Source organism: Chrysochloris asiatica, unplaced genomic scaffold, assembly GCF_000296735.1.
Source record: "Chrysochloris asiatica unplaced genomic scaffold, ChrAsi1.0 scaffold00025, whole genome shotgun sequence".
In the NCBI taxonomy this organism is placed as follows: domain Eukaryota; kingdom Metazoa; phylum Chordata; class Mammalia; order Afrosoricida; family Chrysochloridae; genus Chrysochloris; species Chrysochloris asiatica.
The window spans coordinates 16,795,828-16,821,789 of NW_006408543.1; the positions used below are offsets into that span (position 1 = coordinate 16,795,828).

Sequence of the window (25,962 nt, forward strand, 5' to 3'; positions counted from 1 at the left end):
AAAGCCCCAGCCAGGCCTTAGAATTTCTAGCGTTGGGTGCCGTTGGTGGGTGTCCCCCGAAGCCGGCGTTGCCTAAGGAACCCTCACTGTGTGGTCGAATCCTGAGTGTTCTGTTTCGGATTAATCTCGTGAAGGTGCCGGCGCGAGGACACTTGGCGGGGCTCGTCGGACAACGCTGGACGCTTTTCTCGGGGTGACCAGGTCCTGCTTGATCCGTCGCGATGTCTTCCTGGCTTGGCGGCCTCGGCTCTGGCTTGGGCCAGTCCTTGGGTCAAGTGGGGGGCAGCTTGGCTTCCATCACTGGCCAGATTTCAAACTTTACAAAGGACATGCTGATGGAGGACACGGAGGAATTGGAAGGTAACAGCTGGGGCGAAGGGAGGGAGAGTATTTGGAGGACCTTAGCAGCGTCCGTTTGGTATCTCCTTCCATCTGGTAGGAAGAGAGTGCCATCCTGCCTTAATTTCTTGCCTGTCCACCGAATTTCTCTGATGAAGGACACCGGGGACCCAGGGGCAGCGTTCGAGTTCTCCTTTTGCGATCTCTGGATTTCCCTTAAGAGTGGAAACTCCTCCAACGTACAGTTTAGTTTGTTTTCGTTCGTTTCTTCCACGCCCCCCACTTACTTGAGGGCGGATCTGATTTGGAGTGGTTTTTATACTGGCCCATTTAAAAAAAGTTATTTGTCGATGACAAATTTGTTTCTTTCTGTTTTTGAGTCCTGGAGTGGCTTAATGCACCAGACTGCAAAGCCGTTTGAACTGCAAGGTCGGCGGTTCAAGCTCACCAGTCACTTCTCAGAAACCCTATACAGGGTCGCTGTGGGTCGGAACCGACTCGACGGCACTTAACAACAACAATAATTTTTGTACCCATTGAAGTGTAAGTCATAAATGAAAACATTGCGCGAATTTTGTGTTTTCTGATTGGAGTGTATTAATTTGTTCGTGAAACATGGTTGTGTTTTCCCCATTCGATTTTTTCTTATTTTTCTTTTTTAGACTGCTGACACATTGCAGAATTTCTGCTGAAAATGTATTTCCCTCCGTGTCGAACATGGATGAAGTCGCTATTCTATGGGTGTCTTTAAAACCTCCCATTTTTGAAGACCTCATCTGGTTTTACTAATGAATAGTGACCCAGAGTTACACAGTTGTTGTTGTTAGGTTGTTGTTGTTAGTCGGTGGTTAATTACTGTTCTGATGTCATGACCAGCGAGTACTGTTTAGATCAAATGAGTTCTTTAATTTCAATCTGGGTCTCCTTCCTTATAAATTAATAAATTAGCATGCTGCTGTCGATTTTGTATCATGATGTAAGCTAACCTTGGGGTTTATTTGATTGAACTAGAGATGGTTTGATAGTGTTTACATTTAGCCTCCGAATTTCTCTAGGGTCTCTTTAGGAGGAAGGAAGACTGGGTAGCTGCTGAAAATCCAGGTCACTTGGTTGGACTTTTCTACTGGGTGACAAGAGCCTGGGTTTCTTCCTGTGTCTAGGGAAGGGTCCTGTCACCTTGAAGGGTAGTCAGAAGGTGAGAAGAGCTGGAAGGATGAGGAATGGCTCTTTTCCCCTTGTGTCCTGTTGGCTGCTCCTTTGACCTTAAGCCAGAAAGTGTGTATCCCCCCAGCCTGGTGACCTGACAGCTAAAGGTGACCTGACAGCTAAATTTTGTTCTACCCACCAAATGTGTGCCTGTGCTTTAATCTTCGTAAATGGTTTCACTGTCTACCCAAACTCCTAAACTAGAATTCTTGGAATTTTCTTCTCCTACTTCCAACTGATCAGCAAATCTTGTTCACCATATGCCAGAATTGTTTCTTATATTGGCCTTTTTTACTTCTTCTTTCTTTGTTTTAGGTCCTCATTCTTTCATATCCTATTACCTGTTGCTCCCGATTCCTGTCCATTTTCTGTGGTAGTACCTATTTTCTAAAAACAAAGTTGCTTTCAAACCTCTTGACTGCTACTAATAGCATAGAATCCGCCCCTGTTAGTTTTGGGATGCCAGGGACCTTTCCTTAGTGGCTAGCTTCAGCCTTCCTTGGGGCCTCAGCTCTCCTTCCTCCCCTTCGCTCTCTGACTACACCTGTGCACGGTCATGTGCCCCTGCACACTTGCCCCCAGAGCTCCTGCCACTGGACCTTGTCATGTACCTTCACAACTGCATGTCCCTGCATGGGAAGCCCTCTCTTCTCCACTGTCCTTTGCGTGGCAAACTGTTTTTCTGTACAACTCCGCTGGCATGTCAGGTACTGGGTGAAACCATTCTCATTCCCACAGCAGGCTGAGCCGATGGCAGCAGATCTGTGTTCCTGCCGAACTTTCTATCTTTCTCCCAGTATATTCTGTGTGGCATTGTGATTTGCCTCTCCTTGATGCTCAGGAAGGGACTGTATTTGATTTGCCTCTATATTACCAGTATGTGTCTTCTTTCTTGGTACCTAGGAGATGCTCAGTAAACATCATTTTACTGAGTGATTAAAACCCTGCCCAGATACATAATACTTTCCCTTTTTTTTTTAAAAGCAGTTTGTTTAATACTTAACTGGTTTTGTAAATTACTTAAAGGTCACATCAGAATAGAGTTTATTAATTTAACAGGTATTTATTGTCTGCCCTCAACCTTGGGAGCACAGTGGCTCTAGATGATAAGCACTAGACTAGATTCTCAATTTGAGCCCACCAGCCCTCCACAGAAGAAAGATGAGACTTGCTTTTGTGAAGATTTAAGCCTTAAAAACTCTATACAGGGTCGCCATGAGTAGAATTGACTCCACAGCACTTAGCAACAACTTAACAACCTTGAAGAAGCAGAGATGAGAAGATAGTTCCCAAGTAACCAGGCTGCTACACCTTGAAAATCACCCGTGTTTACAGTATTAGAAGGTTGCTGCTCTACCAAACATCATCCAACCCCCTTGTCATCAAGTCAGTTCTAACTCATGGTCTGTCTGTCACCGTGGAGGACCGGGAAGAACTGCCCCGTAGGCTTTACGAGGCTGTACCTTTATGGAAGCTGACTGGTGGGTTCAGAACACCGATCACGTGGTTAGAAGCCGAGCACTTAACCACTGTGCTACCAAGGCTCCTTCTCCCAACACAGTACTCATTTATTCAAGGCTAGGAGGTTGGGCTTTTAGGTCAGATAGAAATGGACTGAAATCCCACTTCTATGCCTTACAAACTGTGGGATCTTTGGCAAATGATGAAATACTTCTAAAAACAGTTTCTTCATCTGTCAAATAGGGATATTCTTACCTGTTGGGGGCTGTGGGGAGGCCTGGTGTGGTGCTGTAGGATAAGCACTGGATTGATAACCACAAGGTTAGCAGTGCAAACCAACTCCTTGAAAACTATATACCAGATCACTATGAGTCAGAGGAATCCTGGTGTGGTGCTGCAGGATAATGCACTGGACCAAAAGGTCAGTTTGGTCCAGAAGGTTGGTGGTTCAAACCCACCAGCTGCTTCTCAGAAACCCTACATATATAGGGTCACTATGAGTCGGAACCGACGTAGGTACTTAACAACTACAACGAGTCAGAACTGACTCAGTCGCACTTAACAACAATGTGGGGCTGTAGGGGCTAAGTGAGACCATGTGGTTGTAAAATTTTGCCTTGCCAATAGAAGTATTATTACACAGTAGCGGTTCTGTTTTCTTCATTAAGAAATTAAGAGTTTTTTTGTCTACTTAACATCTCCCCTTTACTTTTCTTTGAAACAGTTGCTACTTCTAGCAGTTACCTTCCCAAATAAATTAGGTTATACTTCACCCTCACCACAGTAACAATTCGACAGTTCTTTCAGAGTTTGCACATCCAGCAAGATGTATGAACGACCACAGAAGCATTTCCACCTGGTGATTTTCAAAACCAAAAAGAGTGGGTTTGTTGCTGTTCTTGATTGGATGCCATTTGTATTGTTATTTTAGTTAAACTATAATCCAGATAAGTTCTTTTTTTTATAATATTAAAGTGAGAATTATGAAAAATGCATATACCTAGAAAAAATCTAATTCTGCAGCATAATGATTGTCAGACCACATGGAGAGTGTCGCTTTGGCACTGAGCTCCTTCCCATTTTTAACATATTGTATTTATGCTGCTTCATATAAATGTTCTTTAGTCCATTTTCATTCTTTGTTTATAGGTCATTAATTATTTGATAGTCATGGGAGCAGACGAAGTTAGGAATAAGACCTTACGGCCTTATTGATGAGCATGTCTCCTCTAAAGCTATAACGTAAGCCAACAGAGAGATAATCAGTTGGTAAAACTTTTACTCAACACAATTTTCATGAACATTTCTGCGTGGTAACTTACACTAGAAGTCCTCAGGGATAGGAGCTAAGCATAAAGGCAATCGTATGTGACAAGGGAGCGCATCAGTGACTGTAGGGAATTGGGAATCAAGTGCTGTCCTTGGAATTGGCGGTCTGGTCAGCATGCCAGTGAAATCTAGTTTCCTTAAAATGCCTGCTTGTTTCTTCATATGCTGTTGATCAAATATTTAGTCTATGCTGTTTCTTTCATAGCAGAATTACCTAACTCTAGGAGAAAGGACATCGAAGCCATTCACGCAATCTTAAGATCAGAGGTAAGGAAAACTAAAAAGTACTATCAAAGTGAGAGTTTTGTATTTTGAGTCCATGAAAGTTCTTCAGACCTGATGTTAGTCCAGTCTTTTAGAAATGAACTAATGAACAGTTTTTATCTCACTTTTTATTGTTGTTGTACTTTTTATCAGGCTATCTTAGGTAAAGAATACAAGGCAGACTTCAGAAAGCTCATGGAACAATTCCATTATGCTTTAATTTCATTTTTCCATGACTTTTTTGAAGTCCTCATATATTTGCCTGTTACTGCAGTTTGCTATTCCCATCTCTGTTTTTGTATGCTGGAAATAGGCAAACTGCCAATTATGGCTCTAATAATGACAACTATAATTATCAAGGAATGCTTCTGTCCGCATTGGACTAAATTATAGTAGTCCATTAATTAGGTATGGCGTGAAGAATCCAGTTCTGTTTAATCTTGAACTTTATAATCCTTTAGCATTATTTTTAAAAAAGTGATGTTTGGCTGCCTAGAAGCTAAGATTATAGTATAGGAATCACAACTTTACCGTTTTATTCATCAGTCATTGCCTGGTAAGTAGTGCTGGAAACTGTACTTCATAGGGATGAAGACAACTTGGAAAGGGCTCGAAGGAGAGCCATCAAGGAAAGGAGCAGACTTAAGAGTGGAATCTACTGGCAAAGGACTGAAGAAACCTCAGCTCTTTAGCCTTGGGATAAGAACAGCGAGGAATGCGTAACGATCATAGTTTAGCCAAATATATATTGTGGGGCTGTGATAAGCAAGTTTTCTTCTCTACAGAGCATAAAAAGAGAAAATGGAACTCGCATATAAGCAGATTTACTAGCAGTGAGCATTGTTAAACTCTGGTCTAGATTGCCACAGGGTGAATGTACAAGTAGAGGGAGCTCTCAGGAGGAGCACTTAGAGGCCTTAGCCCTAATTACCTAGTAAGTAAGTAGGTGCTCTAAAGAGAGAGGGATGTAAGGCTGAAATGGGAAATCTTCCTAAAGAATTCCATGAGAAATCGCACGCTAGGCCAGCCGCAGCCCCCACTGAAGCATTACATGGCAGAGGTGTGTATAGTAGCTGGCGTACACCTAGGTGAATTCACCTGTATACATTTGGAGGAAACAAAGAATCAAGTAATCTGCTCAATGAATGTCTGCTTGACATTCAGCTTGAGAAAGCAGATAGACATCTGCTTACTCTCTGTTGATCTCAGTTATTCTAATGTGTCTCAGAGTATTATCATTGAACTATGGCAAGTAGTTTGTCAGGAGGGACCAATCCCTGGAGAAGGAGATCATCTTTGGTGAAGTGGAGGGTCAGAGAAAATGAGGAAGACTCCCAGCGAGATGGATTGACACAGTGGCAGCAGCAGTGGGCTCAGGTAGTGATGATTGTGAGGTTGGCCCAGGACTGAGCTGTGTTTTGTTCTGTTGTGCATAGGGTCACTATGAATTGGTACCAACTCGATGGTACCTAACAACAACAACATGGCAAGTAGGATTCTAGTATTTAGAAGTATTTGTTTTTGGTATATCACATTCCTAAATGCAAGCCAAGTCTTCATTTGGTGCTTAATCAAAGTAGCATGACCTATTCAAATGCTAGAGGAAACCGACTGTTGGGCTGTTGGACTTCCTACGGACATGTTTCCTAAGGTCACCGTAACTGTGCCTGATTCTTGCCTCTTGTGCTGACTTCGCATGCTAACCCTTTCTATGACTAGGTTAGCCCTACTCGGGACCCCTGCTGGAAGAGAATAAGGTGAAATATGATCAAAGCCACTAGCCAACTTTCAATAAAAATACCCTGTTTAGAACATTTTAGTATTGACAGTGTGTTTTTCAGAGGAAATTAGATTTACTTATAGATGCTAATATTTGTAGGTGACTGAATTAGTTAAGATTCTTTGGTTGTAAGTAACAGCAACCAATTTATAAGTTAACTTAGTCTTCTGTATATAAATAGTTATCAAGTTTACCATCTAGGTCCAATGGACTCTTAATTTTTCTAAATATTTTAAGTCATTTCACAAATAATTGACAGAATAAAGAATAAAATAATGATAAAATGATAGTGAAGACAACTTGACTAGACATTTTAATAAGAATTTTAGTACAGTAAACCCAAATTTGTATTACATATTTTTCAGATTTTGAAGGCTTAGTTTCTCAAAATGAGCAGTGTTCTTTGAATGCAGTTACCTGCTCATTAACTCCTGAGCATGAACTTGAGCATATTTAATCTTGTAAATGCTGATTCCGGATTTCAGTTACCTCTCTGATAGATTTTACTTTATCATTATTTCTGGTTCTTCTGACTGATATTATCAAAGCCAGTACTTTTGAAAACTTATGGCTCATAACTTTGTTGAAGAGCCAATGACTGTCTTCTCTGCTCTATGATTGCAAGGCAGTTTTATTCTTAGATTTTATTCTTAGATTCTAATTTAATGTGAATTAGAATGTTCAGTCCACTGGAAGTGTTTTCATTCTTATGTCGTACGTTTCCTTCCAGTCACCTTTGTGTACATGCCTGCTTTCAGCGCTTGTCTATGTTAGATAAATAGTGCTGTACCAATAGTGTATATTATGAAAGAGCACTGTCGTATGTCCTCTTAGTGAAATAGAATGGTTCAGATCCTTGTCACAAAATGTTGTTGTTAGGTACCATTGAGTTGGTACTGACTCATAGTGACCCTATGCACAACAGAACAAAACACTGCCCGGTCCTGGGCCAACCTCACAATTGTTGCCACGCTTGAGCCCATTGATGCTGCCACTTTGCCAGTCTATCTCGCTGAGGGTCTTCCTCTTACCAAACATGATATCCTTCTCCAGCGACTGGTCCCTCCTGACAATATGTCCGAAGTATGAGAGACGAAGTTTGGCCATCCTGGCCTCCAAGAACACTCTGGTTGTACTTCCAACACAGATCTGTTTGTTCTTTTGGCAGCCCATGGCACTTTCAGTATTCTCCTCCAACACCATAACTCAAAAGCATCAATTCTTCTACAGTCTTCCTTCCTCATTGTTCAGCTTTTGCAATGTCGCAGAACACTGCAGGATGAGATCTTATCCTGTTGGATGACTAACTTGATGGGAAGACTATTCTTCCATTTTATTTTTAGAAATGCAATTGAAAAGTGTGTGGAAAAATGGAATTTTTTTTTTAGTTCATGTCTTTTATTAATTCATACACCATTACTTGTCTTCTGGTTTGTTGAAGCAATAGGTCAGACAACACTTGCCGCAGTATGTCTACCAAAATGGCTGGCCATCAAAACTGCAGCACCACATTCATCTGAAGGACACTCCCGACGAAGGCGACTAATTTTGCCGTTCTTGTCCACTTTGTAGTTATTTTAGGACAGCCAGCTTAACCTTCTTCCTTTTATGCCTATTCTTGGGAGTAGTGTAAGACTTCTTCTTCCTTTTCTTAGCACCACCACGAAGTCTTAACATAAGATGAAGAGTGGACTCCTTTTGAATGTTGTAATTAGACAAGGTGCGTTCATCGTCCAGTTGCAAGCCAGCAAAAATCAGTCTCTGCTGATCAGGAGGGATTCCTTCCTTATTCTGGAACTTGGCCTTTACATTTTCTATCGTATTCAAGGGTTCAACCTCGAAAGTGATGGTCTTCCCCGTTAGAGTTTTTACTAAAATCTGCATCTTGGCGGTGGTTCCACCGCAAATGGTGGATCCAAAAGAAAAATGGAATTTTAAAAAGAAGAAATTTTTCCACAAACTTTTTGAAGCTCCTTCAGACTTTGTTATAGCATCGACTGTTGAATTGAGAAGATTCATCCATTTTCATTTGAAGACAGTTCTGAGAGTTTTCTCTGGCAGTCATTTTCACCATAATCTAGACTCAAAAGAGTGCTTCTCTGTCTCTTTGCATTCCTCTAATTTGTCAGATACTAGTGAAATGTATTTTCTGTTTTCTTTTCTTGGTTGAAAATGAAAATTTTGAATTCAGCCATGTTCAATGAAGGCTACATAAAAGAGTACAAAGATGCCTCTAGACTGCTTTGGACTTTTTGTGGAATGAGCCGAGTGCTACAGTATTTTGGGCAATGCAGGAAGACAGCAGGCTGCTTTACTATTGTGTCATCTTTTCACGTGATTCCTCAGGCTTCTGTTTTCCTATTATTGTATTCTCCACCCCACTCCTCCAGTTACCTCTGGGTCAGTTCAAACTTACAGTGTCCTCATGTGTGTTAGAGGAGAGCTGCGCTCCATGAGCTTTTCAATGACATCCCCAGGCCTGTCTTCTGAGGCACCCCAAAATGGACTGGAACCTCCATCTATATGATTGGCAGCAAAAAGATAGAGGAAAATAAGATCACTTGGGCCCCATGATTATTCTTATAAAGATTTATACAAGGGGCCAATTGACCCTTATGGTACTTGCATCTAGAATTCGTGTTAATCTGTTAAAATAAGTACATTTTTTCTTTGCACATTGGAGGGCCTCTAAGAATTAAAGCCATTAATATCAGTCCTTAGGTATAGTTAGAACTGTTCAAATGAGAAACTCACAAATGGAGATTGAGTCCAATGAACCCTGATGGCTTACTGAGGGTGAAGCAGAATGAATTAAGGACATACAAGTGCCTCATGGACTTTAAAAGGGTAGACCTGTGGGCAGACCTTAGGAGGGGTTTGCAGCTAAAACCAGAGGCCACTATTCTTTGATTTCCTCTTCTCACTGCTCGTCTCTCCTTTACACCAACCTCCTTACTCCATCTGGTAGAAAATATGACCATGGACAACTCCTAACATACTTTCTCAAACTTTGTGACTCACATGGTTAAAGAAACTAAATAAGCTAGGTAATTTTTTTGCATGAAGAAGCCTAGAGTGGATTTATCTGAGTGGGCATCAAAACATTCAAGGAAAAACCCCATTGTCTTTTCATTCCATTTTCCTATGAACTTTTTGACGCTCCTTGGGTAACCAGAATTTGACTTCAGTATGTTTTTTTCATGTTAACAGCTCATAGAAAATAATGTAAAGGCAGCCAGTAGGACAGAATATTGCTTCTGTTTCTTATTAATTTGCCTGCAGGGACGACCAAGTTCTATGTTGGGTTTCTGGGAGTAGAGCCTCAAATGAGTGGGCTGTGTAATTTTTTCCTGTAATTTTCTGTGGGAGTTAAAGGAATTAATGTAATCTCCCTGGATTATAGTTTTCATGTATGTTAGCATGAGAAATTCCTAGAATATATGAGAAAAACAGATGACATCTCCAAGGTGAAAGTCTTCACCTTCTTTTGTTCTCAGGCATTGTGTTTATAGATACAGTCATAGAATTCTTACTAAACTTTTACCTTTTACATAGTGTTTCCTGCCCAATTATGTCTTTATATTCACTCAGAGGATAAGGAATTATAAGATGGTTTAAGTATTTCTTACTTCTCCCAGTGGTTTTTCAAACTGAACTCTAGTAAGTGGTTCTCGTAGAGTTTTCAAAGGTGCCCCAAGAAACCTAAGGGAATTTTCAAAGGTGCCCCAAGAAACCTAAGGGGTAGACCAATAGGTAATGGGAGTCTTTAGTCTCTTAACTGTATTTCAACCAAAATGCTTTAAAAAGATTTCCTTGAGAAAGTTTTACTATTTGGGGAGATATAAAAGCTCAGATGTGTAACCTAGTCATTTATTTACCCAACATGCATTGTCTATTACATGCTGGACGCTGGTGGTTCAAAGATGGTGGGGGAACATTGACCTGTGGCTTTTTCTTAGCAGAATGTTAAGCTGAGCAGCATTCTAAGACCTTTCACTTCTTTCAGAATTAGGCATACTCTCTATAAACTTGTTAATTGCATTTGCCAGCTTTAATTGAAAGCATATTTTAAAGAATTCTGACATCTTCTATACATTGATTTTTGTATGGAACAATACATTGTTTTTTCGATTGCTAACATGCTTTACTTTTATTCTTTTTGCTGAAATGCTTTTGTCTTCACTTCTAGAATGAGAGACTTAAAAAAGTTTGTAGTGATTTAGAAGAGAAACACGAAGCATCTGAACTTCAAATAAAGCAGCAATCTACAAGTTACCGAAATCAACTGCAACAGAAAGAGGTAAATGTGATTGCAGTTACTTCTTGTTGATTTCCCCCGTAATACATTTAGGAAGATTTTTAAGAGTTATAGTATAAATCAATTCATGTTTGGATACCAAAAAAATACTGAATAGGTGTTGAATCTCTTAATTCCCAACTCAGCTTGATACTCATTAATTTAACAAGAGCTCTGTAAGCTTTTTTATTAAATTTATATTACTTAAACCTTTGTGGAGTTTACTTTCTATTTTTCAAGAGTAGTTTTCATATAAAATAACTTCAAGTATCTGTTGCTTTATAATTACTGATTTTATGATATATGATTTCTCATATTTTACTTGTTTTAGATCCATGCGAACATTACTAATGACAGCTTTTTTTTTTAAAAAAAGTTGACTACAAGTGTTTTTGTACTGGAGTCCTGGTGTGGCTCTGTAGGATAAGCATTGGACTGCTAACCACAGGTCAACAGTTCAAACCAGACACTCCTTGGAAACCCTATGCAGTCTCTATGAGTAGGAATCGACTTGATGGCACTTAACAAAAGCAACACCATTTTTGTATTAGCATCTACTTGATTTTTTCAGAAAAGCAAATATTGACTGTAATATAGTTGACCTTTACTTTCTAGAAATGCTTCATGTTTGTTTTTTAATCTTTATTTTTATAGAAATGGTTGTTTTGTAATTGACATATCACGATAATATCTATAGTAGATATTTATGTAACTTAACCGTGTTATCATGCTTAATGCTGTTGTTGAATTCTCTTTAGTCTTCAGTTTATAAGTGGAGTTCCATAAATAATACATTGAGTTGAACCATTTCCTTTTTTATTATCCAGGTAGTGTGAGAGCTCTTCTGTTTATTGATTAAATGTTCTGCCGTAATTTGGGTTTTTGACGTTCAGATGCTTGATCTCTGTTTCCTTTAGTGACTTACTAAAGTGAACGATCTCAGTAACCACATTACGTATAAACATTTGACGTACGTAGTGCTCTCACACCATCTGTAGTCAAGGACCAGTTTTGTTTTCTTTTAACATTTCAATCTGGTGGGGGTTGGTACTTTCATAAAACGTAAAAAAAATGAGTTCCTATAAAGATAAAGTTACAAGCTCACTTTTTTCTTTTAATAAAGAGCCAACAGATTTAAAAAAATCACTCTGCTGAATTGCCTTGTTGCTGTTGTTGTAAAGTGCCTTCAAGTTGCTTCTGACTCACAGCGACCCTGTGTAGGGTTTCCAAGCAGTGGCTGGTGAGATTGAACTGCCAACCTTGCCATTAGCAGTTCGGAGCTTAATCTACAGTGCCACACTAGGTCAAATTGTTTTGTTATTGTTGTTGTTAAGTGTCGTCAAGTTGATTCTGACTCATAGCGATCCTGTATAGGGTTTTCAAAGAGTGGCTGGTGAGTTTGAACCATCAGCCTTCAGTTAGCAGTCCATTGCTTACCCTGTAGTGTCACACCAGTGCTCCCAGATTGCTTTAGAGGTCTTTGAACTGAACTTTTTCTTGTCATGGACAATGGTAACACACAAAGATGGCATTAGTCCCCCAACCACACTTGAGTAACGGTGACTTAGAGGCTAGTATGATAGATCAATAGTTTCTAACCAGGGACTGTACCAGAATTCTAAGGGACACTTTTAAAAAATATTCATGCTTGTATCTCCAGGAGCTTCTGATCTAGTATATTGGGAAGGGACCCTGTTATCCGAGTGTTTGAAGAGCTCCATAGATGATTCTGAGATTTGTCCCTCACTTTGGCATTTTGTTTTCTTCATAACTATTGTCAATAAGCAGTTAAGCTTTAGAAATGCCTCTTTGTTACTAGAATTTGCACCTGTGTAGCAGGATAGTTTGATGTAAAATGTTTATTGTATAAAGAACTTTCTTTGCATTGTATAACTATATTTGAAAGAAATGTGTATTTCAGTACTCTTTACTAGTATGAAAGCTCATATATGACTATACATTGTTGTTGTTGAGTGCTGTCAAGTCAGATCCGACCCATAGTGACCAGGTATAGGGTTTCTGAGGAGGAGCAGCTGGTGAGCTTGAACTGCCAACCTTGCAGTTCAAACTGACTTTGCAGTCCAGTGCATTAACCCAATAGCGCCACACCAGGACTCCTGAGTATACATTAGACCTGTTGTTTTCTAGATAAATTTGTTGCCCTCATTGTAATGTTGATATTCCCCCAATGATGTAATTTTTCACATGTTATTTGTGATACATTGAGTGAGACTGATGTACACTACTGTGATCCTCAAGAACTGGTCTGTCAGTTTGTAGTACTGACATTGCATGTTGCTCTGGTGCTGGAAACTATGACATCGGTATTGAAATGCCAGCAGGATGTAGTGGTTACAAATTGGGCTGCGAACCACAAGGTTAGAAGTTCGAAGCTTTCTGCTCTAGTAACGATTTACAGCCTTGGAAACCCTGTACAGGGTCGCTATGAGTTGGAACCGACTCCAACGCACATAACCACCACCACCAGGGTCACCCATGATCAGTAAGTTTCAGCAGAGATTTCAGACTTAAGACAGATTTGTTGTTGTAAGTGCCATTGAGTCAGTTTTGACTCATAGTGACTCCATATATGACTTACAAGGAGCAGCTGGTGGGTTTGAACTGCCAAACTTGTGGCTCGCAGTGTAATGTGTAGCCTATAGCGCCATACCGGGTGTCTAAAACAGACTAGGAAGAAGGAAAGGCAGAGTCCTTCTAAAATGTTAGCCACTAAAAAAATCTTATGAACATCTTCTTACATAGTGTCAGAAGATGAGCCCCTCAGGCTGGAAGACATTCAGAACACGATTGCTGCCTCCTCAAAGTAGCATTGACCTTAATGATGTGAATGGAGCAAAGCGTTTGGGACTTTGATTTGCTGGTGGGACATAACTCAAAATAAGAAACAGTTGCAATCATCAATAATCAGAACATATAATATATGAAGGATAAATCTAGAATAATTGGCAGTCATCAGAAATGAAATGGAATGTACAGAGATCGATATCCTAGTTATTAATGAACTGAAGTAGACGATATTGACCATTTTGAATTGGGAACAACAGATAGAAGAGGAATGATGTCACCTTCATAGACAAAAGAAGCATTTCAAGATCAGTCTTGTTATACAGTGCTGTCTGCTATAGGATAAAATCCATACATCTACAATGAAGATGAGGTAATAAGACTATTTAAACTTATGCTCCAACCACTAAAGCCAATGATCAAAAATTGAAAACTGCTACACTCTGAAATTGATCGAATTAGCTATCAAGATGCATTGATCATTACTGGTGTTTGAAATGGGAAAAAATAGGAAAGATTAGTAGGTGGGAAATGTGACTTTGGTGATAGAAATGATGCTGGAAATCACATGATAGAATTTTGCAAAACCATTTCAGTTCATTAATAACTAGGATATCGATCTCAGGACTGCCAATTATTCATTTCAAATACCTCTTCTCAACCACATTACAAACACATGGACCTCATCAGGAGGAATACCCAGAAATCACACTGACTACATCTGTGGGAAGAGAAGCTCAATATCATCCAAAACAAGGCCAGGGACTGACTGTAAATATACTATCAATTACTCATATGCAGGTTCAGGCTGAAGCGGAAGAAAATCAAAATAAGTCCACGAGACCTTCAATGTGTCCTACCTGAATGTAGACAAGAGCAGGCCTCAAGAGCAGATCTAGATCATTAGGTACTAATAACCAAAGACCAGAAGAGTTGTGGGATGTCATTAAGACCATTACACAGAAAGAAAGCAAAAGGTCATTAAAAAGAAAGGAAAGAAAGAAAACACCAAAATTGATGTCTGAAGAGACTCTGAAACTTGCTCTTGAGCATAGAGAAGCTAAAGCAATGGGAAGAAATGAGCTAAACAAACTATTTCAAAGAGCAATTTGAGAAGACAAAGTATATGATGAAACGTGCAAAGTCCTGGAGCTAGAAAACCAAAAGGGAAAACACACTTGGCCTTTCTAAAGGTGAACGAATTGAAGAGAAAATTCAAACCTTGGGTTGCAATATTGAAGGAGTCTGTTGAAGGGATTCGGAGTCCTGGTGTGGTGCTGCAGGTTAATGCGCTGGACTGCAAAGTTGGCTTGAACCACAAGGTCGGTGGTTCAAGCTCATCAGCTGCTCCTTGGAAACCCTATACAGGGTCGCTTTGAGTTGGAACTGACTCAGTGGCATAAAATAAGGACGACAACAACAATTAAAGGATTCTGTAGCCTCATATGCATGTGAAAGTTGGACAGTGAATAAAGAAGACCATAGAAGAATTGATGCATTTGAGTTATGGTGTTGGAGAAGAATATTTAAGGTACCATGGACTACTGTTTGTTGTTGTTGTTATGTGCCATCGAGTCGGTTCCGACCCATAGTGACCCTGTATAGGGTTTCCGAGGGTGTAAATCTTTACGGGAGTAGAAAGCCTCATCTTTCTCCCGCGGAGCGCCTGGTAGTTTCAAACCGCTGACCTTAAGGTTTGCAGCCCGATTCGTAACCACTACGCGACTACTAGAGCAGCAAATAAATCTGTGTTAGAAGAAGTACAACCAGAATGCTCCTTGGCAGCCAAGATGGTGAGATTTCATCTCTTATATTTTCAACATATTATCGGGAGGCACCAGTCCCTGGAGAAGGATATCATACTTGGTAAAGTGGAAGGTCAGCGAAGAAGAGGGAGACCCCCAAACGAGATGGATTGGGCTCAAGCTTAAAAGCAGTTGTGAAGTTGGCGTGGGCCTGGGCAGTGTTTTGTTCTGTTGTACTTAAGGTCACTATGAGTTGGAATCAACTTGCCTAACAAAAATGGGCAAAATGAACTCCTGATGTGCTGAGGAGCAACCCATCCATTGCTCCTGGGAAATCGCTATTAGGTGGAACTAACTTGACACTTAACAACAACAGCAACATGGACAAAGTGTTAAATGATGCAGACAGCATCAAAAGGTGATGGAAGAAATACACAGAGTCATTGTACCAAAAAGAAGTGGTTGATGGTCAGCCATTTCAAGAGGTACCATATCATCAAGAGGTAATGGTACTGAAGGAAGAAGTCCAAACTGCACTGAAAGCGTTGATAAAAAACAAGGCTTCAGGAATTGACAGAATACAAATGGAAATGCTTTATAAAAAAAAAAAGATGCAGTTCTGGAAGCACTCTCTAGTTAGGTTGAGAAATTTGGAAGATAGCTGCATGCCCATTCTTAAAAGAGGTGACCCAGTGGAATGCGGAAATCATTGGACAAGATCATTAATATTGCAAGCAAGTAGAATTTTGCTGAAGATAACTATAAAATGGCTGCAGCAGTACATTGACTTGTAGCTGCCAGAAATTCAAGCTGGATTCAGAAGAGGATGTGCAATGAGGAATATCTTTCCTGATGTCACATGGAGCTGGGCTGGGTTAAAATGAGAGAATTCCAGACAGATGTTTCCTTGTGCTTTATTGACTAGCAAAGGCATTCCACTGTGTGGATCATGACAGCGTATGGACTACACTGCAGAGAACGGGACCTCGAGAACACTTCACTGTGCTCATGAGAAGAAGCCTGTGCTGAGACCAAGTGGCAGTCATATGAACAAAACAAGGGAATGGTGGATGGCTTAATATCAGAAACGAGATGGCACTAAGAGGACTAATGTGTGCCTGATCCGTTCCGTGGTATTTTTATTTCCTTGTATGTGTGTAAAAACTGGACCATGAATAAGGAAGACTGTAGAAGGATCAATGCATTTTAATTATGGTATTGGCAAAAATTATTGAAATTACCATGGTCTGACAGAAAAAAAACGTATCTGTCTTAGAAGTACAGCCAGAATGCTCCTTTGAAGCCAGGATGGTGAGACTTTGACTCTTGTACTTAGGACATGTTGTCAGAAGGACCATTGGAGAAGGACATCAGTCTTGGTAAAATGGTGAGTCAGCAAAAAGAGGAAGCCCCTGGATGAGATGGATTGACACGGTGGCAGCAACAGTGGGCTGAAGCATAATAATTGTGAGGCTGGCGCAGGACTGGGCCGTGTTTCTGTCTTTAGTGAATAAGGTTGGAGTTGGAGCCGACTTGAAGGCACCCAACCCCAATAGCAACTGTAAACCATATAGGAAAACCCTGATTGTTATGACATTAATGTGTTTCGTTTTTACCTAATTGACTTTATAGATGAAGAAATACTATGACTTGTTGGCGCTCTCCTCAAGTTTCCTCGAATTTTCTTGAGTTGTGACAGTGTATTCTGGATTTGTTTAGTACAGGTCAGGTCTCTCTAGTTTACTCACTTTTATGTTTTGAGCCTTCTTTCACTAGGAATGGATGAGGTGGTTGGTTGGTCCTTTGTTCATAGCTTCTTTTGATCCAGAGCATGGAGTTGCCAATCTCCTGTCTCCATTGTGTTCAGGGTCTGTATTGTTTTCTCAGTGTGAGTAGGGTCAGACTTGTTGTTGTTGTTAGGTACTGTGGAGTCGGTTCTGACTTACAGCGACCCTGTACAGGCTTTCCGAGGCTGTAAATCTTTATGGGAGCAGAAAGCCTCATCTTTCTCCTGCGGAACAGCTGGTAGTTTTGAACTGCTGAATTTGCAGTTCATAGCTCGATTCGTAACCACGACGCTGAAGGCCTGATTTTCTCCTAAGACTAACAGCAGATTAGTAGCTGTAGACTTGCTTGGCCAACTTATTATCAAAAGATTGGATCAATAATAAGAGCATTCTTTCAGCATGCTATGCAGACTAGTACAAAGTTGCCTCTGATTCATGTTGTATTTTAAGCCTAAATCCAATCATAATCAGTTACATAGCCCCTTCTGGGAGCTCGCTGACTCTTTTGGGTAAGCACTGGATTGTGAACCAGAAGGGTAGCGTTCAAACCCACCAGCTTCTCTGCAGGAGGTAGATGAGAGGCTGTCTGCTCCCATAGAGATTTGGAAGAAAAAAAAAAGCTGAGTCAGAACTGGCTTGATGGTACTTAACAAGATGAGAATCACAGAGTCCCAACAAATTGCCTTTACTCCCCCATGTTGTTGTTATTGTTAAGTGCTGTTGAGTTGGTTCTGACTCCTAGAGACCCTGTAGAGGTTTTCCGAGGCGTGACTGGCAGGTGTGAACTATCAACCTTGTGGTTAGCAGTCCTGTGCTTATCCTACAGAGCCACATCAGGACTCCATATTACCCAATAGAAGACAGAAAACACATACTTAACAGAGAGACTGTTCTTTTGTTTTGGTTTGCATATGAATGGAATTCTGGTCTCCATACTATTTGAAACATGCTTTAACTCTAGTAATCATGTTTGTGGGTTTTTTTTGTTTTGTTGTTTTAACTGTTTTATTATGAACTATGTGATCGCTTACATGGGAGATCATGTTTGTGTTTTAAATAGACATCTATAGTGGGGATGTTATGGAAGACTTGGATCTTAATTATTATAACAAGATGGTTATTTTAAAATACCTTCTCTAAAATGTGAACTATAAACGTCTAGGTAGAAATCAGCCATCTTAAAGCAAGACAGATAGCGCTACAGGAGGAGCTGCTAAAAGTGCGGTCGGCTGCTCAGTCGGTCCCTTCAGGATCTGGCAGGGCACCACCAACCTCTGCCTCGACGTCCTTTGGCTATGATGTCAGTCACCATGCCTCAACTTTCCATGATGATGACATGGACTTTGGTGATGTAATTTGGTCCCAACAAGAAATAAACAGACTGTCAAATGAAGTCTCCAGACTGGAGTCTGAAGTTAGCCACTGGAGGCATATTGCTCAGGTAGGTACAATTTTCCTGAATTTTCAAAACTGTTGTTAAGTGCCCTTGGTTTGGTTCCAACTCATAGCAACCCTGTATAGTTTCCAAGGAGCAGCTTGTGGGTTTGAAACACTGATCTTGTGGTTAGCAATCCAGTGCTTATCCTACAGCACTACATCAGTAGTTCGAAAACTAGGAGTGAGTAAAAGTACCAATAGTTGCTTTTGGTATCAGAACGCATCCTGGACTAGGAAATGGAAAACCTGTGTTCTGATTCTAAGTGATTCTGTTGTGGTCATCTCAGTCTCCCAGCCTCTGTTTCCCTTCTGTGTAATACAGGCAGACCTCAGAGATGTTGCGGGTTCGGTTCCAGACCACCGCAATAAAGTGAATATCATCATAAGTGAGTTGCATGAAGTTTTTGGTTTTCCAGTGCTTATAAGAGTTGTATTTATGCTGTACTGTAGTCTGTTAAGTATGCAATGACGTCCCGACAAAGTTTGAAATAGTGTGAGAATGACCAGCACACAACAGCACACACTGTTGGAAACCTGGCACTGATGGGCTTGCTCAGTGCAGAGCTGCCACAAAGAAATCACTTGTAAAGAACGGAGCCCAAAGACGGTGCACGGTGAAACCAAGGGATGACTGAATTTGGGAGAAGTTTCAAAACTTATTGTTTTTTTTTTGAAGCAACGGGACTTTTTATTTGTTTCTTAGAATAAAATTAAGTAACAGCCTTAGGATGAAAAGTGATCACCGTGGAGTTGCTCTAGTTGAAACAGTGGCTTTCCCCTCAGGAGTCCCTGTAGCTCCCCTCCTGGAAATACCTGGTTTCCAGGCATCAACTTTGAGCTTGTCCCCTGAGAAGGCGCTGGGGTTCCCAGGAGCTCTAGCACACTCAAAGTGAAACATTGATATTTGCTGTTCTAAAATAAATTCAACCATTCATGATGGGTTTTCATGCTTTAAAAATGTAATTCTTGCTCTCTTGGGCTGTAAACTTCTCTCCTAGGAACGCTTTTTGTCTTCCCAAAAAGACCCATGGGCATTGAGTTGATTCCAATGCACAGTGACCCTCGATAGGGTTTCCGAGACACTCCATCTTTACTGGAACTGACAGCTTCAACGTTCCTCCAAGGAGCAGCTGCTGGGTTTGAACTGCTGGCCTTGTGATTAGCAGCCCAACACTCAACCCACAGCTCCACCAGGGCTCCTTACATACCAAATTATATATAGTATTGAGACCATCGATAGAAGTGAATCCCACAGTGAACTTGAGTGGACATTGTTCACTTGGATATAATAGTATCAGCGGAGAAAAAACAAAGTAAAGATGTTATGAGGAGGCTTCAGAAAGTTCCTGGGGAAATTATTATCTAATTCCATTTTTCCATGACCTTTTTGAAGCACCTGAGTATTTGTTTTGTGACTGTAATCTAGTTTAAAAACCGTAACAACAACAACAAAACCATCCTAATTAAAATTATGGTCTTGCTTCCCAAGTTGCTTGATATTGACAGTACCCCAAATAAATTGTATTTCATTGCCACTGAGTGGGGTCAACAGCCTTTGACTCTAAATCCTGTCCTCTTTCCGTTATGCTGTGTTCCTTTGCCAGCTGTAGGGGAGCTTCTAGTTCATTAGTGCTCTGTAGTCAATGTAGAAGAGCCCTGGTAGTGTAGAGGTTAAGCACTCAGCTACCGTCAGGTCAGCGGTTCGATCCTACCATCTGCTCCATAGGAGAACGCTGTGGCAGTTGACTGCCGTAAAGATTTAAAACCTTTGGAGTCAGTTCTGCGCTGACCTAGTGGGTCACCGTGAGTTAGAATTAGCTTGACAGCGGTGAGTGTGGGTGTTGGTTTATAGTAAATGTTAATAAAGACAGATAAATGAGAAGAGAACCCAAACACTTTACTTCAGTGTCAGATGAAAGGCTTTTTGTTACTGGGATAGAGTCCATTTTACAATTGACCTTTGAGAAAGATGTTAGATTACTATCAAATTGACCTTTTGTTCAGCTAAGTAAAATAGCCTATGGGGTTTTCCTCTCTGGTTATTTTATGAAAATATTATCTTCCCAGTTAATTAATAAACTTTGGAACAGTATCTTTTATTTACTGTCCATTCCTCACCATTGGATTATTGTTAGTTGTTGCTAAGTTGATTTGTGCCATTGAGTTGGTTCTGACTCATAGTGACTCTGTATAGGATTCCCAGGGAGATCCTAGTGACTCTGTTGGATAAACACCGAATTGTGAATAACAGTTTGAGCCCACCAGTCACTGTGTGGGAGAAAGATGAGGCTTTCTGCTCCCTCAAAGATTTATAGCCTTGGAAATGCTATACAGGGTCGCTGTGAGTTGAAACCAGCTTGTTGGCATGTAACAGCAGCAGTAACTGTAGGGTTTCCAAGGAGCAGCTGGTGAATTTGAACCGCCAGCCTTGCAGTTCGCAGTCCAGTGCTTATCCTACAGCACCATACTAGGATTTATTGTTGTTATGTGCTGTGGAGTTGCTTCTGACTCATAGCGACCCTGTACAGGGTTTCCGAGGCTGTAAATCTTTACGGGAGCAGAAAGCCTCATCTTTCTCCCACGGAACAGCTGGTAGTTTCGAACTGCTGACCTTGCAGTTAGCAGCCCGATTCGTAACCCCTACGCTACCAGAGCTCCTTTTTACTAGGATTAGGCTCTTTTAAAAAAAAATGCTTGGCATTATTTAATAGAAGCTGTTGGAGAAATGTTCCTTTTTTGAAAAAATTAGTTGTGACTTCCTAGTTACAAGAAAATCAGTATGATTATTTTCTAATTATTTTTTTTCTTACCTAGACAACAAAAGCCCAAGGAACGAATACCTCTGATCAAAGTGAAATCTGCAAACTGCAAAATACCATCAAGGTGAGGCAGATATTTGAAAAATTGACTATTAGACATCCACAATTTGTTTATTAAAATCATAAGCTTATGTTAGTAAAAGGTTCCGTTACAAAAGTAATTATATTCATTGCATTATTTCTTACTTACTTTTTGTGCATTTTTTTTCTTATGATAAGTAAGGTATATAAAAATAGCCTCCTTCCAAAATGGTTTGATTTTGACCATTTGCTTATTAGGTAGTTTTGAGTTCATAAGTCTCTAATCTCTACTGTATCTCATTACTATCTGTACTAAATTCAGAATCTGACATTGCCAAAGTTTCAAGGTTTAGCATTAAAAAAAGTCATGAAGTAAAATGCTAATATTATTCATTATAAAATAAACTTTTTAACCTTGTAGAATTTTGCTAGTTTATGGCAAATACTATTTCTTTTAAGAAAAGCCTTACTTACTATTTGCAGTGAATTATTTTTGGCATGTAAATTTTATCAGGTACAGAGCTATTAGTGTTTGGTTTTAGTGTTATGACAATACTAGGGTGGGTGGGTTCCTGAATTAGACCTGTGTTTGAATCCTGGTTCTTCTGTTTACCAGCTGTGCTTTTTCAGCAAATTACCAACCTTTCTAGACATTTACTCATCAGTAAAGTACAACATGAACACAAAACCCATGGCTTTTGGCAGAATATGAGTCTATTCTGACTCATAGTGACCTGACCTAGGAGAGGAGAACTGCTCTGTTAGTGACCTTCCCTGGGAGAGGAGAACTGCTCTGTTAGTGACCTGACCCGGAGGGGAGAGGAGAACTGCTCTGTGAGTGACCTGACCCGGAGGGGAGAGGAGAACTGCTCTGTTAGTGACCTTACCTAGGAGAGGAGAACTGCTCTGTTAGTGACCTTACCTAGGAGAGGAGAACTGCTCTGTTAGTGACCTGACCCGGAGGGGAGAGGAGATCTGCTCTGTTAATGACCTTACCCAGGAGAGGAGAACTGCTCTGTTAGTGACCTGACCTGGAGGGGAGAGGAGAACTGCTCTGTTAGTGACCTTACCCAGGAGAGGAGAACTGCTGTTAGTGACCTGACCCGGAGAGGAGAGGAGAACTGCTCTGTTGGGTTTCCAAAGCTGTAAATCAGTACAGGAGCTGAGTGTCCCAGCTTTCTCCTTTGGAGCAGCTGGTGGATTTGAACCATCTACTTTACAGATAGCAGCCTGATGCTTAATCTGCTGTGCCACTATGGCACCTTACAATAAAGTTCACCTTAATACCTACACTGTAGGATTGTTTTTAAGATTAAACATAAGTCTCTTAGTTTAATACCTGGCACATTATTTTTTATTTTGTGACTGTAAAATCCTTTATTAAGATCTCAGAATGACTTAAGGTGGTATTTCAATCAGAAAAAGAATCCTTTAAGGTTCTTAAGGGCATGCCTTAAAATCCAGTCCATTAAATGATAGTTGTACACATTTTAAGGTGTGGTTGAACCCTAAAGGAAACTCAATATGAGGACTTTTTCATGATGACTGTAGATGGAATTTTTATTTACTTCAGTATTAGTAAATTTTTTCAGGAAGGATCAGATAGGAAATATTGTAGGTTGTACAGGCCACATAATCTCTATCACAACTACTCAAATTTACTATTGTTGCAGGAAAGCAGCCATAGACAATGTTAAATGAATGAATGTGGTTTTGCTTCATTACAACTTTACTTATAAAAACAGGTAGTCAGACAGATCTGGTCTTTGGGTGATAGTTTGCCAAACCCTAGACTAAAGCAAAAACTCCAGTGGTGGTGTGCCATGGAGTCAGTTCTGACAGTGACCTTGCATAGGGTTTCCAAGGAATGGCAGGTGGGCCTGAACTACGAACCTTACAGTTAGCAATTCGGTGCTTATTCAACAGCACCACACCAGGACTCCTGACAAATGGTAGTCAGTACGTAAACCCATGTAGATTGGTTCTAGAGTTAGGACTTCAGTAAGAATGAAGGCAGAATTAAAAAATTTAGTTATGTGAATGCAATGATTAATCAGAATATGGTAACCCAGTGAAAAATTATGAATTTGCATTTTAGAATAATAGTTAACTATACTTGCAATGCTGTTTTGTGGTTTAATATTATAAAAAATGAGACTTGGAGAAGGAGGGCGAGTATATTTTGCATGTAGGAGAGATGCAGTCATTGAAAAGTCAAAGAAAAATGAGAATTCAATTCAGGATATTGCTCCTGATATCACTCACCCACTGAATAAACAAATGTGAGTCTAGGATAAGACAGACCACTACTAAGCATTGGGATATAATGTTTCTGAAAACCAACATAGCCTAGTGCCATCCTTGACATGAGAGTAGATTCCCAACGGGATGATGTTCTTCTCAACCCAGGCCTTGTTTTATAGTGGGAATGTTCATTAGTTCTTAGTGAGGACCAGGTGTATCTTCTTGTTATGTCTCAAGAAGATTACTGGAATAAAAACAGATAAGCTGAGATGTGAATTTTACAGAAATTATGTGTGACTTCCAAGTGTTCACCATGAAGCTCTGTGGCTTAGTTGGTTAAAGTGCCTGTCTAGTAAACAGGAGATCCTGGGTTCTACTCCCAGCAGAGCCTTTTTTTTTTTATATACTTTAGCAAAGTCTTGTGGTGGGTTAAATGGAAGAAAGCTTTCATTTTTATCTGATGAAGCCCCTAATACTAAGTCATGATAGGTCTAAGGTCATTTGTAGAGGAGATTTAGAGATGATAGAAAATTATTCATGATGAATTATCAAAGTCTATTCCATGGAGTCCTGGTGTGGCACTGTAGGATAAGCACTCAACCACAAAGTCAGTTGAACTGCAAAGTTGTCGGTTCAAACTCACCATTCACTCCTTGGAAACCCTATACGGGGTCACTATGAGTCATGGTGACTCGATGGCACTTAACAGCATCACTAGATTTAGGATTTACCCCAATTACAAAACAGTTGACTACATACGTAAAGTAACATCTCTCGTTCCAGTCACATTAAAATATAATTTTCTTTCTGTGAATGATTCATCTTTTGATTTTGCCAATCTGGTTCATTTATTCCCATTTGGTCTCATTTCTTTCCACTGTATGCTGCAATCTAGAAGTCCTTGATGCTCATATACCTTCATTCACTTTTTTTTTTTTTTTAATGTTTTATTGTGAATCATATGATAGTTTACATGAGAGAACCTCAGTTATATATTCATTACATCGTATATCATTGCATTGCCATGGTTCCAGTCCTCTCCATGCATCGTCTTCCGACCAAAGGGCAAATTCTAGAAGCCCGTGCCCTACGCTCCCCCCTCCCCCCTCAGTCTTCGGCCCACAGTTCTCTCCCTCTCTGGATCCAAAATCCCCAGCCGCTTCATTCCTCCATGTCATCATCTCTGTCTCCATCTCAGGCATCCCCAGTTCTCTGGGTGGGGTCCTGTTCTCGACTCTTATCCATTGGTGGTCCCAGAGACCTCCGCTCCTAGACTGGAGAAATAAATGCTCTCTTTCTTGCTACAAAACATCTACCCTTGCATTTCCAACCCTCACAATCCGTCTTGATAACCATTATTCACTACAGTATCGCAAGTAACCCATCTGTATTTCATTTCATCAGCTGCACCTAGACAAATTGGATAGTACTGGTGATTCTGCCTTCCTCCATGCCCCCTAGCTCTAGGTTCCCTCTTGAAAACTTGTAAGCCAGTTACTTCTTGCCTTTGTAGTCCCTCCCTCCCCATTTGGGTATCCAGTGTCCAAGTTGCCTCTCTCTGTCTACTCTGTGTGTGGGGAGGGGGTGGAAATGTTTCTTACTGTAAGGATTTGTTGCCTCTTTTGTGTCACTGCATTCATATGCATAGGTCAAGTTCATCAGTTTGGATCAGCTCAATCTTCTTCCCCCCACCCCTCTTCTTTCTTCTCCTGGTTGAGCTCTGATCATCTAGTCCCGGTCACGTGGGTGTCATCTGCAAGTGTGGGTGTTCTTGTGCACATGCCCTCTCTTCCCAGCAGCCGGCAGCTCCATTCTCCACTTGAGTCCTCTGTGGCCACGTCACTGACTCTGGGCCCAGGAGTCCTCGGGTCTCCTCGCACTGCTTGCCAACCAGGTCCCCAACCGGGTCCACAGAAGCCCTCTGAATAATTGTGAGGCTTAGCTCGCCGCTTCATTGCTGCCTTTACCCCATTTCTCCCCAACGGTGATGCGTGTGTTTACCAATCCCAGCGTGCATTTCCACCGAGTCTCAGTTTTTTTGGGGGGGGGAGGGGGCCTACGTTGGTGGGACCCGACCGACTGCCCCAATGTCTCCTAGGGGAGCGACCCGTTTGTTCCCATAGTAGCAGTCCATCTGTCTCCATTGTGTCGTATTTTTCCTGTAGGTCTTCCATTCAAGACGTATCTTTTGTTCTTCTCACCGTTCCAGGCTCATCAGCTTGTTCCTTCAAGTGGGGATTTCTCATCTCTGGTGATCTGGATGTGTTTCTGGTTTCTACCTATAGTTTTATGTATTGCAAAGGCTCCGCAGAAAGCCTCGTTCACCGGGTACGCTGTAGCTCCGTTTTAGGTATTCCAATCAGTTAAAGGCAGAAGACAGACTTACAAGCCTTCTAGTGTGATGTTTCTGACTATTCCTTTCTCTCCC

The 25,962-nt window shown here is 40.7% G+C and overlaps 1 protein-coding gene, 1 non-coding gene and 1 pseudogene across 2 annotated transcripts in view; 2 read left to right on the forward strand and 1 right to left on the reverse strand.

Moving 5' to 3' along the window:
• The first annotated feature begins 221 nt into the window (after positions 1-221).
• The window catches only part of TRIP11 (thyroid hormone receptor interactor 11), a 90,584-nt gene continuing 64,843 nt past the window's right edge, over positions 222-25,962 (forward strand). The window contains exons 1-5 of the mRNA XM_006839567.1: positions 222-360; positions 4,541-4,602; positions 10,569-10,679; positions 18,176-18,454; positions 21,265-21,333. Coding sequence (XP_006839630.1) covers positions 222-360; positions 4,541-4,602; positions 10,569-10,679; positions 18,176-18,454; positions 21,265-21,333 — 660 coding nt within the window. The remainder of the gene's footprint in view (positions 361-4,540; positions 4,603-10,568; positions 10,680-18,175; positions 18,455-21,264; positions 21,334-25,962) is intronic.
• Positions 7,796-8,263, reverse strand: LOC102837914 (annotated as a pseudogene).
• TRNAT-AGU lies at positions 23,852-23,925 on the forward strand. The gene has a single exon. It is a non-coding gene; the product is annotated as a tRNA-Thr (tRNA).